General features: G+C 35.7%; 1 protein-coding gene across 13 annotated transcripts in view; it reads right to left on the bottom strand.

Annotated features, from left to right (window-relative positions):
- Nucleotides 1-13,969, bottom strand: part of LOC311078545 (adhesion G protein-coupled receptor L3) — a 311,310-nt gene that overhangs the window by 136,500 nt on the left and 160,841 nt on the right. For all 13 annotated transcript variants that reach the window (XM_084107416.1, XM_084107415.1, XM_084107412.1 and 10 more), the window contains one exon: nucleotides 6,632-6,741. In XM_084107416.1, coding sequence (XP_083963542.1) covers nucleotides 6,632-6,741 — 110 coding nt within the window. The remainder of the gene's footprint in view (nucleotides 1-6,631; nucleotides 6,742-13,969) is intronic.

Raw genomic sequence — 13,969 nt, forward strand, 5'->3', positions numbered from 1 at the left:
TCAAATGAAAATCCATTATAGTTTATGTTTATATTAAATGCAATTAGTTGACACTTTTAAGTACATCTGTATGTAATTTCATAATTACTTCAATTGTCTTTGAAATATGGTTAAAATGTACTGTGGAATGTCCTGACAAGCATTTACAGTAAACTAAAATATACATATCGATTGATTGATTGATTGATTGATTGATTGATTGATTAATTGATTGATTAATTGATTAATTGATTAATTGGTTGGTTGATTGGTTGCAGTTACACATTTGTAATGAGGTTGATGTTTAGTGCATTTAAAATATATTCACTTCAAATTTAATATCGAATAACACACTGCTGTTACAAATATTATCATATTAAAGTTATTTACATGTGCTTTAGTATGTTAGTCAAGACATTAAAATAAGCGTACTTTAAAGCACCATTTTAATGAGACTTGACTGGAATTTGTTTCAATATTTTCAATAACTTACAGAAATAATGGTTCACTGGAAATCAAAATATGTTTGTAGTCCATATGTAAATCATATGGCTGATTGTGGATTAGGGAACTACAAACAATTTACACTTTCACAGTGAAAGACTGTCTGCCGTCTTTAAAATACTTTCATTTTAGTTAAGGTGGTTAAAACTAGGCTACTTATTTTGTGCACAGTTTAAATGCACATATATATCTAGCTGCTCTCTGAACTGAAGAGAGAGAGAGTCCAGTTGTCACGAAACATAACCGGTCAATCTCACTCTTCACACTTGATCAAAACCACACAGAAATACCAGTCAGGTGTATGAAATCCCCTCACACACACACACACACACACTGGCAGAACATGTTCAACAGCAGGTGTGAGTTTGAGGTGTTGATGCGTGAATAATCCTTCTGAATTAAAATCGAAAACGGCCAGCTAATAATGAAAACTAGATTAACAAGGTTAAAAGCGTTACCATGCTACAGCAGTGATTTGTCTTAGACACATAACCATGCCTTTCTGTTAAAGGGAACAAAATAGGGTCTGAAACTTGTTCCCCTCTTCTTTTCCAACAAAAGATCAGTGCTTAATGGCAATCATCAACCTCAGGATATCAAATGAAATACCATATGAGCAGTTTTATTTTATATACATTCTTTTTGTTATGAGGTCTGCAGTTTTTGCTATTAAAGTTACTAAAATGTGGGATATGTCTAAAGATTGATATGACTTGACATGACATTATATGATATCCTATCCTATATCCTATCTCCTATCCTATCCTATCCTATCCTATCCTATTCAGACTAAGAATCACCAGTCCATTTTAAAGGGGGGCAGGATAATTTGATGTGTTTAAAACTACTGACTTTTCATGCGCAGTTAATTTTATACTAGATAATAATTTTAGAACACATATCTAATAGTTCTCACAACAACAGCAGGATTGATGTCTCTACTGCTTTCAAATAATTGGACACCAAATTGCACCATATTCCTGAAGAAAGAAATTGTTGAAGCGATCTGTGCCCGAGTTATTGCGTCGAAACGCAGACTCGACTTCTGTTCTGGCCACATGTCCTCTTCAGGGTCAAAATTCAGACAAGCAGATGAAACATGGGACTCATTATGGGTCTCGTTGATTCAATTACTGACCTAAAAACAACCTAAATTAATAAACCCACAAGGCTATCGTTTCAGTCTCTGTATATCCATAATCTGATACTGATTTTATCCGCATCCTCTGTGGACAGTTGGATCGAAAAGCTTCGAGAAGAGCCAAGCCGTTTGGAAAGGAGATTTAGATTATTTCCGCGAGCCGCTTGTGGGCGCAATCTGTTTTCCAGCGCGGTGGCGGTCTTCAGCGCTGTCCACATTGATTATATTCTGTGATTTTGGGGCGAAAGCCCAGCAGACGCTTATTTGGATGCTCTGATCTTTCCAAATCTCCTTTGAACCTCTCAGCGCAGCTTGCCGGGTCACAGGAGGGGCGGGTGAACACGTCCAGAAACAAGCCGATGTCTTGGCTCTGGTTTTAATCGGATTCAGACCCAACCGATACCTGTAATCACCTGCGTATGATAAACACCTGATGGCATCCAGATACTGCCAAGACCAATTAACTGGCGTTCAGAATCAGGGTAATTAACTGCTGATTGGTTGCACATCACACAGCTGCATACGAGCAAAAGGTCGGCAGACGCCAATATGACCAGCCTACTGGTTTCCGCGCTCGGATCGCATGCTCTGATTGGACAACACTCAACGAGGCGGTGTTGTGCAAACAGCGGGTTGTCCTGGTAACTCTGCGACAGGTAAAGGAGCATGTGCTCACAGATTGAGCACAGGTGTTGTTTGTTAAAAGGCCGATGATGGCGAATCGTCTGGCAAGACTACAGAACATTGAATGCGAACTGCACAGAGCGATATCAGCTTATGCACGGAAGATTGATTACAGCGAGAGAAAGACGCAGGTGCAAAAAAACCTGCCAAAACAATCAGCTCTCATTCTATTGCCCTCATAAAGGCCAGAATCCATAAAGCGATTCTCTCTATGCAGACACACAAAAGACAAAGGGCCGCATCTGAACACACACAGGCACAATGCATGCTGGGCCAGCCATTCTCTTCAGTCCTGCTGAAACGGCATTATTGGGAACTGGATTTAAGGCGAAAGTAATTAAGCGCTAATTAAATATCTGTGGTACACCTGGTAAAGAGTCTGAACAGACCATTGGCTAGATATCGGCAGTCAATGTGAAGACAGCCGTTATTTGTCCCTCGCTCACTGTGGAACAGCTTCCATTTTTTAGATTTTAATTAGTTTGCAACTGCTTGGAAACACACTAAAACAGAAGTTGACGTCAGAATACTCTGCACATTAAACTGGCAAACAAGTATTTTAAAATCAGAACGATTGATTTGGAAACTGTGTGAATTGATGATAAATGATAGTGAGAGTGTGCTTGTGTGTGTGTGTGTGCTTCAAAAACTCTTCAGGAGAATTGAAGGTCAAACTTGAAGTACATAATAATTCCACCATGAGCCCCAGACACCAACAGCAGTGTCCATCACTCAGGGTCAGCATGAACACAAAATCACCTTCACTGTCCCGGTGCGTTTTGTATTTGATGTGTAATGGGAGAGACGCTGGCTGTCAGTCAGACACTCACTGGTGGTCTTTCTCAATGAATACTAACACACGTCAAACTCTCTTATCAAACGCCTTCCCTACAGCAAAAACATGATACCTACCACCATCTTCCACAGCAAAACACCAAAAGGGTTTCATATTTGTCCCCCTGACCAAATATCCTTGCCTGACTTCAGTATTTCACTATTCCTGACTTTCTCTTTCTTCGATCAAACCAAGACCTGATTACAGACATCACTTTCACCTGACCTCAGATGCCCCGCCCACTAGGTTTCAAGAGCCCCGCCCATCTGTTCTCTCTGTGGATTTAAAAAGCTCCACACACTTCTCTTATCTGTTTGGAGTTCAAAAGCTATTCGTCGCTTTCCCTTATCCCTGACTCAGAATGCAAGTTCAGAATGCATGTTCAGTATACAGCATACTACCTACTATATATTTTTTAAATATGCTAAAAGAGTAGGCTACAGATTATGAATCAATAAATATTTCCAACTTCAGCATGCTACATTGTTGTCAGATGCCTAGCTTGTTTAATTCTGAAAGTTTTGTCTCAGAGATTATTTTTTTAAAGTTATCTTGCATTTTACTAAAATGTTGAGAAAAATTTGTTGCAACAAATCAAATTTGATATTGCTTATAAATGTTGTTTAAAAAAAAAACACTTAGTTGTATATGGCACATTTTAGTAAATGTTATTCTCGTATGCACTCGTGTTGTGCACACTGCATACTGAATACAACGATTCTCAGAATAGTGTGTGAAACAGTATGCATTATGCAGCACTGTTTGCACTGTTATGACGTGACCTCATTACATGTGTCACACATTACATGTTTAATTGAGTGAGTTTCATCTCACAAATAAAAATAGTTATTTTTGCAATTACTGTATTGCATGTACACTATCGTTGAAAAGTTCAGGGTCAGTACTTTTATTTTTAACGAAATACTGTTATTCAGTAAGGATGCCTTAAAGGGTTAGCTGGTTCACCCATAAATGAAAATTCTGTCATTAATTACTTGCCCTCATGTCGTTCCAAACCCGTAAGACTTTTGTTTATATTCGGAACACAAATGTGACCCTGGACGACAAAACCAGTCACATGTCGCACGGGTATATTTGTGGCAATACCCAACAATACATTGTATGGGTCAACATTATCGATTTTTCTTTTATGGCAAAAATTATTAGGATATTAAGTAAAGATCATGTTCCATGAAGATATTTTGTAAATTTCCTACCGTAAATATATAAAACATTTATTTTTGTGAGTGAATGCAGCACAATCATGAACATAAATGGACAACTTTAAAGGTGATTTTCTCAATGTTGCGATTTTGTTGCACCCACAGATTCCAGATTTTTGAATAGTATCTTGGGCAAATATCGTCCTATCCCAACAAACCACACATCAATGGAAAGCTTATTTATTCAGCTTTCAGATGATACATCTCAATTAAAATGGCCCATGTGACTGGTTTTGTGGTCTAGAGTCACATATAAATATATTTTTAATGAAATATGAGAGTTTTCCGCCTTGCTCTGCAATTACAAGCTCCGCCCTTTTCTACCTCTTCATTACTGAGTTCATTCATCTAGCCTTCCTCCACTATCTGATCCTCTCTTCATCAAGCCTTTCAAGCCTTCTTCACTCTCCTTTCATGCGGCAGCAGAATGACAGATTTAATATGCGCTGAGGTGCATTTGTCACTAATAATATTATTATAAACAGGCGACATGTCTCTGGCATAAACACACATGAATGAGCTCTGACAGTGACAAATAAACGCTATCTCAAACATCCTCTGGATAACTCAGATTATATTACACATGTGAGACTTTGAGGATTCAAGCCATCAGACGAGTTGTTCCGTTTGTGTTGTGTTAATTGACAAATGACAATTTGATATTCATATTCAAGGAATCATTCCCCCAAAAGTGAACATTCTGCCATTTTGAATTACTGGCATGACATTTTAAATGTTTTAAATTCAAAAATCCAAAATTTGTCTAATTTCCATGTAACAAAAGTTAAGAACAGCATCCATCAAACTCAAAAAAAGTACAAACCCACTATAAAAGTTGTTAAATTCCATGCTTTCTGAAGTCATGGTTGTTTTATATAAGGACTTGAAATATAGCGCATATATAGTGCATGAGTCATATAGAGTAATGCTATTATGTTTTCTCTTCTTTTTTTCTTTTTTTTTTAAAGAGTTAAATGAAGATTCTTCAAGGTTCTACTTTTGTGTTGAACAGAAACAGTTTTGTTGGACTGATTTTTTAAAAATCTACATTTTTTACATGACTAATATTTCACCCCAAATATTTTTGATGTAATTATTTATTTATTTATTTATTTATTTATTTATTTATTTATTTATTTCAGAACATACACTACCATTCAAAAGTTTGGGGTCAGTACGATTATTTAATGTTTTTTAAAGAAGTCTCTTATGCTCACCAAGGCTGCATTTGTTTGATACAAATACAGTAAAAACAGTGAAATAATATTACAATTTACAATAACAATTTTCTATTTGAATATATTTTAAAATGTAATTTATTCCTGTGATGCAAAGCAGAATTTTAAGCATCATTACTCCAGTCTTCAGTGTCACATGATCCTTCAGAAATCATTCTAATGTGATGATTTGCTGCTCAAGAAGTGTTTCAGAAGTTGAAAAGAGTTGTGCTGCTTCATATTTTTGTGGAAACCGTGGTACATTTTTTCAGGATTATTTGATGAAGAGAAAAAAAAAAAACAGCATTTATTTGGACTAGAAAACTTTTGCAACATTTTAATGTCTTTACTGTCACTTTTGATCAATTGAATGCACCCTTGCTGACTAAAAGTATTAATTAATAAAATAAAATAAAAAACATCTTATTGAATCCAAACTTGTGAATGGTTGTGTAAAGCCCCGCATTTATGCAAATAGCTAGCATAAAACTTCCTTGTTTCCTCAGTAGCTTTATCTGCAACAATTAAACTCAATTCACTGAACAGTGAAGCTAGTGCGGCTTTCATTTATCAGAAAAGACGAACACAGGCGTAAGGAAAAGCTAACAGAGTAAATACCACAGCTTGTGCACAGGTATTCCTGCAGGTAGATGGATGCGACACATCGGTCTCATAACTTAAGATACAGAAGAGCGAATCTATCATGGCCAAACGCTATCATTAGCTATCTGGCAACTTACTCATTTTGACAAAGTGCAGCGCTTACATAGTTTATCACAGAGCTCACAGTAACCAAAGTCATCACACAAACTTTCACACACACACACACACACACACACACACACACCAGATAGGAATGGATGAGTTCAAATGAAGGAGAGACTTTTAACTGTGGGAAAAAGAAGGGAATAAATCAGTTATTACGTTGACGTTTCCCACTGAGCTGCAAGAAAAAGATTTTGTAATATTTAGGGTGACGTGATCTCTGAAAAAAAAAAAAAAGAAAAGAAAAGAGATGCAAGGACGTTAATGTTTTTCTGATACATACTGTATGGGACGCACTCATACTGGACTTCCAGGTATTTGTATGTTCCAGGGCAGGGATCCGGAAACGCATCTGGTCCAGCCACGACAGCGCACTGCGTCCGGTTATTACACCTGAAAACACACAAACAGAAGAAACAATGATCATTAGTGGGATCATGACTATTGCTGACACTTGATGACATTTATAACCTTTAGTAATGCACTTGGGCACGTGCTGTAACTCATCCTGCACTGTTTGAGAAGAAAAACAAAAATCTGATTTCGGAGGGATTGAACCACAAAACCAGAATATAGACTTGAGGATGGACTCTTTTGACTTGGGCCAGTCACTGTCCAGAACCTTTCACAGTATCCATCAAACATCCAGAAGTATGCTAAAAACTTTAACGAGCATTTTTGCAAGAAGCAACACATGCATTTTCTTTCAAAATCTAGCTAAATCTTCAATATGGCACTTAAAGGGACAGTTCACCCTAACATGAAAATTCGGTCATCATTTACTTACCCTCAAGTTGTTCCAAACCTGTATGAATTTCTTTCTTCTGCTGAACACAAAAGAAGATAGAGTGAAGAACGTCGGTAACCAAAGAGTTGATGGGCCCCACTGACTTCAATAGTATACAGAAAAAAATACTACTAAGTCAATGGGGCCCAACAAATGTTTGGCTACCAACATCATTCAAAATATCTAATTTGAGTAAATGATGACAAGAATTTTCATTTACTTTTTTTATATTTTATTCATACAATTAAGACTTCATCAAACTGACATTATTTAATAAATGTCTCTGCTTTAAGTGTGGTTCATTAGTGCACACTATTCATAATTTTTCAGCAAAATATACTGTAATAACTTTATAACGCACAACACAGAATTGTAGCATCATGATGTCAAATGTCAGTCTTTTTAGAAGCTTTTATGTCTTTAATTTTCTTTCACACACATGCACCTTCATGAAAGCACCACGGCATGTGTGTTGTGTGAACGTGCGTTGCAAATTAATATTTTGTAAATAAAGTTTTTTGACTTGTGTCGCTTCATAAAATTCAGGTTAGACCACTGGTGACATGGATTACAAAAATGATGGCTTTACTACCTTTCTGGGGCTTGAAATCATTAAAAAAAGACCTTCATTTGTGTTCCAAAGATGAATGAATGTCTTACGGGTTTGGAACGACATGAGGGCGAGTAATTAATGACAGAATTTTCACTTTTGGGTGAACTAGTCCTTGAAATATATTCTTTTAAAGCATATTATTTCCATAATCTTTTTAAAAGTCTGCTAAAGTGTACTTCTTTTTCCACAAGGGTGAGTAAATTATGACTTTTTTTTTTTAGTTTGGGACATAGTCATCTTAGCATGTTTCTTTGTTTATGTTGTGTAAATAACTATGTCATAGCTACGTATATATTTCCGCAAAAGAGTGCAGCAAAATCTGTACTGGATGACACATTTGTACGGTTAAATTTAACCATATCATAGATTATTAGTTACGATCCACCCTATACATTATTTTCTGCTGATTATTCAGTTTTCCGCGAAAATGTGCCACGTTAAAGATTCAAATCGAGTTTTGCAAGAATCATGGCGATCATTTAAAGATGAAATCTTCCATGAGGCTCAATGTCAGAATAATGTCAGCAGATCAGCGTGAGATGAAAGTCCAACACCTGAGACACTCGTGGCTGATTCATTGAACAGTTAGCATGTGGCTAATGAGGGGGAACAAATGGTTTTTGAGTGGCGGGGTGTGTGTGTGTGGCAAAGAACTTGAGTGTGTAGTTCTGTGCAAAGTGCACCAGAGTATGTGGATCAGTGTGTATGTGAAACTGTGACTAATATTTAGAGGACAAAAGCACCCATGTGCAAAATCAGACTGAACGTATTTACTGCCATTTCATTATGCAAATACACCTTTACTTAGCTATCTAAATGAGGAATCCCAACACACCTTTTAAAGCTGATTATAACTTAACAGGGATACCTTCTGCATTGTTAGAATGAAAATGTGTAACAATAGTAAATGTAAAAATGATATCACATTTTTATTAGTTTTATGTAATCATTTTATTAGTAATAATTAAGATTTTACATGTTTTTTAAATAAGTCTCTTATGCTCATCAAGGCTGTGTTTGTTTGATTCTAATATGCTGACTTGCTGCTCAAGAAGCATTTCTTAATATTATCAATGTTGAAAAGAGTTGTGCTGCTTCATATGTATGTGGAAACTGTAATAATAATTAAAAAAAATGGCCAGGATTCTTTGATGCATAGAATGTACAAAAGAATAGCATTTATTAGAACATTTAAAATAAAAAATAAAAAACATTTTAATTTAAAATTATTTTTGTTAAGTGAAATAAAGCTGAAAAATCAGAAATGTTGCTTTGGCAACTAACCAAAATAAATACATTTGAAGACTGAATACATACATTCAGACTGAAACTGAAATGAAAAATAAATTAGGGCTAAATAGTAACTAAACTAATAAAAGTTACTAAAACGCATAACAAAATTACTAAAACTTAAACTTAAATTAAAATGAGAACTAAAAAAAAAAAAAAAATGTTTTCGTTGTAAAATCGTTGTTTTAAAAAACAGTCAAAATATAGTGAGTTATGGTGGGTATTTTCATGATGCCAGTTGGAGCACGTTACGAGGAAGGATTGTGCCAAAAAATGTAAATTTTTTAATTCAACATGGATAAATATTCATCAGAGTTTAAGAGGATCGAAGCAAATCCGCTCAGAATTCATCCACCCTCAGAGAATTTGCCAACACAACATGCGTCCGCTCTGTCCGACACAAACAAACACTACCTGTTTATGTGGCCGGGCCGGGTCAGGTGAGGTCGAGCTCAGAATTTAATCAGGTTTCAGCACGGGATCGAGAGGATTTGTTTTAGATTAGAGTAAATTATGCAGCACAATGAGGATTACACTGCAAATCCTGGATTCCAGACCTCTGATTGCGCACGGACAACTGCATTTCTCCGCCGCTGATGGGATATTTTCCAAACCGATGCTCTGGAGAACACACAGCCACGTGAAGCCCAAATGCAAACACCTCCGAGACAAAAACGAGCACCGTTAGGAAATCAGAATGACACAAATCAATGCAAAGACGCTTCAGTATCGATTAAAGCCGAAAACGGTTCTACATCTAGCCATGTGTCGGCAAACATCCTAATTATCAAACCACCATAAAGCATATCAAACTCTATACCTTCCAACTAACTGCTTTCCACTCCTGAAAACACACAGTCGGTATGGCGGACTGGTTTTCAAAACACACCAATCGATAAACCAGTATAGATTTGGAAAGGGAATAGTAATGTTCCACTTTAGCTCTGTCCACTAATGTCTTCACCTATCGACTGAATCACTAAGACAAATCTATAAATGGATATCCAATTTACCTTTAAGAACACCTGGACACAGGGTCCAAAATGAACACCGCCAACTCAGGGTAAAATTGTCTTTGGTGATTCAATAAAATTGAGTTAAATGCCACTTGGCTGGTGACTATGTTAGGAATGGCAACAATAAGGTTTAAATCAAATTCTACGAATGATAATATATGTGTGTTGTTAATTCAAGGATGCAGTGATGTTGTTAAAATAAAACCAAAACTATACTAAAACTGTTAAAAATTTTCATTAAATCAAATAAAGCTGAAATAAATTTATTCATTTAGCGGATGCTTTTATCCATCGTTCAGAACAAGATGAAAAACGTAAATGTAAACGAAAATTAGAAATGTTGCATTGTAGTGTTGTCAAATATTTCGCTATGTATCGATACTGAAATATCTGAAACGGTTCCAATACTTCATTTCTGTAGTATCAATGTACAGATACCAGTTGCACGTTCTCGCTCTCCCTTCTCTCTGACAGTGAACTGACACACACTGACTCACACTGTTTTGAACTCACACCCAAAGTGCGTGCTCTTTAGGCTGCCTGCTCTATATAAGTAACACGCATATAAAGCTGTCTCTCAAACAGCTCACGAGTACCAAATTGACTTCTTTTTTGTGGCTTATTGTGCTTAAACGGTCAAATACATACAAAGTTAAGTCAAAATGCCCGTCTTGCTGAGTATTCAGGTAAATACAGTCAGTTTTGGAGCGATTTGGCTCACGCTTTTATCCAAAGCGACTTACATTGCATTTCAAGGTACACATTTACATTCTTATCAGTTCTTGCTTTCCCTGGGAATCGAACCCATGACCTTGGCGTTGCAAGTTGCAAATAGTTGAGAGAAAACACATGTTCTGTACCAGTATATTGGATCCCTGCATAAGCTCTTAAAGTGACAGCAGCCTAATAAACCCGTTGCTGTCTGTCATTAATGTTAATCAAAGAACAAATGACAAAGAGAAAATCACTTGCTGCTCTTAACTGAATAACTTTTGTAACTTTAATTTTAAGCATTAATTAATTTTTGCAATGAAAACTATCCAGTGTTATTTTATATTTGATTACTTTCCTTTCTGAAGTATTTCTTACCTGAATATACTGTTAGATCCACCTGAAAAAAACTTAAAGACATTTCATTTGTCTCTTTATTTTATTGTATTTATTTGCAATTTGTTTAGTTGTTATTTTATTACTGACTAGTTTTTGACTAAATCCTCCCTTGTTCTGTGTGTAAGCTATTACAACAAAATTACCCAAATTATAGAAACATTTTGAGATATGGCGGTATATATGTGAAGATTTCTCTGTGGTATTGAATATCGATATTTTTCAAGGTACCGTATCGAAGTTGGAAATTCCAGTATTGTGACAACACTATTGCATTGGCAACTAAACTAAATAAATAATGTTAAGTTGTACTAATACAATTACTAAAACTAAAACTGAAAAAATCTAAATTTTTAGCACACTGGAAAAAAAAAAATTACAAGCAGCAAAAAAAGATTTATGTTTGTATGTATTTATTTATTTATTATTATTATTTGGGGATACATGTGAAATATTCTCAAAAGCAAAAAAATGACAAACAAAACAAAAAAATCCCTTTATAATTCCCTTAACATACTCTTTATAAAGTACAGTTGCAGGGCTGGTACATTTGATCCAAATTCAATTTAATTTTCTGAATTGAGTAAATAAAACTATGAATGCGTTTTTCTTTGGATATAGTATAGCTTCCATGAAATTGTGTTGTTGTTGTTTTTTTTTCTCCGCAGGCACACAAAAACAATCCGCTCAATCGACATTCAAAAAGCAAACGTTCAAGTCAAATAGCTGCTAGTGCTGCCATCACAGGTCCGTCACAGGCTGACATTTAAATAAGGGCCAGTTAGCGTTTCCATCTGCCGGCTCGCTCATAGCTGCTGGCTATAACAGCACACTTGATAATGTTTAGGAAAAATATGAGTGTTGATATGTCAGCTGCCAGGATTGTTGACCTAAAGAGCAGTTTATTCATGTCGGAGTGGAAATCCATTGCTTGTAATTTTTCAATTTGGGAAAGAGGACAGACGGAACAGACACATTACAAGACAAATATACGAGTGTGTTTGTGGGTGCGTGTGTGTGCGTGTGTGTGTGTGTGTGCTGGCCTTTTGCTACAAAACCACTATACTTACAGTTCCCAACACTCTCATGAGACCGAGAGAAAAGAAAAAGTGAGGATATTGATGTTTGTGTTGGCTTGTGATCCAAATAACACCCTACTGTTGAACCATTGCTAAACCTAGAAGCCTAACCACTAAATAAACACAATAACCCCATGTCTTAACCCCTAAGAGAATAAAAATAACAAACATTTTTCACCTAAATGTGATTGCAATATTATTTTTTTCTGAACTTGTACAAATCAACTAGCACTCCTAAATCTATATTAATGCCTAACCCTAAACTTTACCCTTGTGAAAAAGAAGTATGCTTTAGCATACTTTTTAAAAAGATTACTTTTTATAAGAACATACTTAAGTGTGAAATTAATGTAACGTTTTCCGACACTTATTTGCATGTTTATTGCAATTAAATGAAAATATATTAGTGTAAATAGCTTTTTTGACCCACATAAGTAGAACTTTAGCACGTTTATGTGTAATTTCATTACTTGTCTTTGAAATATGGTTAATGTGTGATGCCAAATGAACTGACAAGCATTTACTGTATGGCAAACTGAAATAGGCTATACTTTAATGCATTTCTATTAAAACTTGCATATTTAAATACATTTGTATTTGCACATTTGTAATACAGTTGTAATTTAGCGCATTTAAAATATACTTTAACTTTATGTCGAACAACACACTAAGTTAAAATAACTGTTGAAAACTATTGGCATGTGCCTAAGTATGTTAGTCAACACATCAAAATTAGTGTGCTTCTTAAAATCATGACAAAAGATTATGAAAACAATAATTGTAAAATTGCGTTAAGAAGCATAATCATGAAAGTATAATCTCTGTAAGTGCACTTAAGTGGTCTTTTATTTCATTAGTAATATTATCTACAAGTACAGTTTTTAAAGTATACTTTTTTTTCATAAGATTTGAAGTACACTATAAGTGCACATTGACTACAATTAAGTGTGCTTCTTTTTAACAAGGGTATGCTTACACAATAATGCCAGCAACACCTTCAATCCAAAACTATAACCACAACACGGAACCTAAAATAAGCATAAAACCTACATAATAAACCCTATCCCAAGACAATGACCCTACAACATGAAGTTTATATATTAATCCTACACAATACACCCTAAAACACTGTGTTTGTTGTCTTTATCTATTTCCATTCATCATATTTCCCTGCTGAGTGACTGATCACCATCTCCTGCCTTCCAACCGTCTGACTGCCAAACACCTCCAAACCTCAGCCAAAGACACACACACACACACACACACACACACACATCAGCGAGATCTTGTGTGTCTGCATATGCATATATGTTCACTTTTGTGTGTAATGCATCTCTGGCCGCGGTAGACTAAACTCGTGCTGCGATATGCTCCAAAAATAATAAAGCAAGCTTCTGTTGTGCAAACACACACCTACACACACACACACACACACACACACAAATAAATAGGCACAGTGTTGCAGAAAATGAAAACATATTATAAGACCATTTCTCTAAAAATGATAGTAATGCTCAAAAACACCACACCAACTATTTGCACAACATTACAGCAATTTGTGCCACATATTTTTTCCAGATATCATTCCGACAAGCCCAAACATTCAGAGAGCGCTAATTTGGGTTCTGCATTGGACAAGACAGAAATTCACCAGCTTCTCTATATGTTGAGACACACAGTGTTGAAATGATGCTGTGTTGTGAGGCAATGTGTGTGTGTGTGTGTGTGT

Source organism: Abramis brama, assembly GCF_963993115.1.
Source record: "Abramis brama genome assembly, chromosome: 3".
Classification (NCBI taxonomy): Eukaryota; Metazoa; Chordata; class Actinopteri; order Cypriniformes; family Leuciscidae; genus Abramis; species Abramis brama.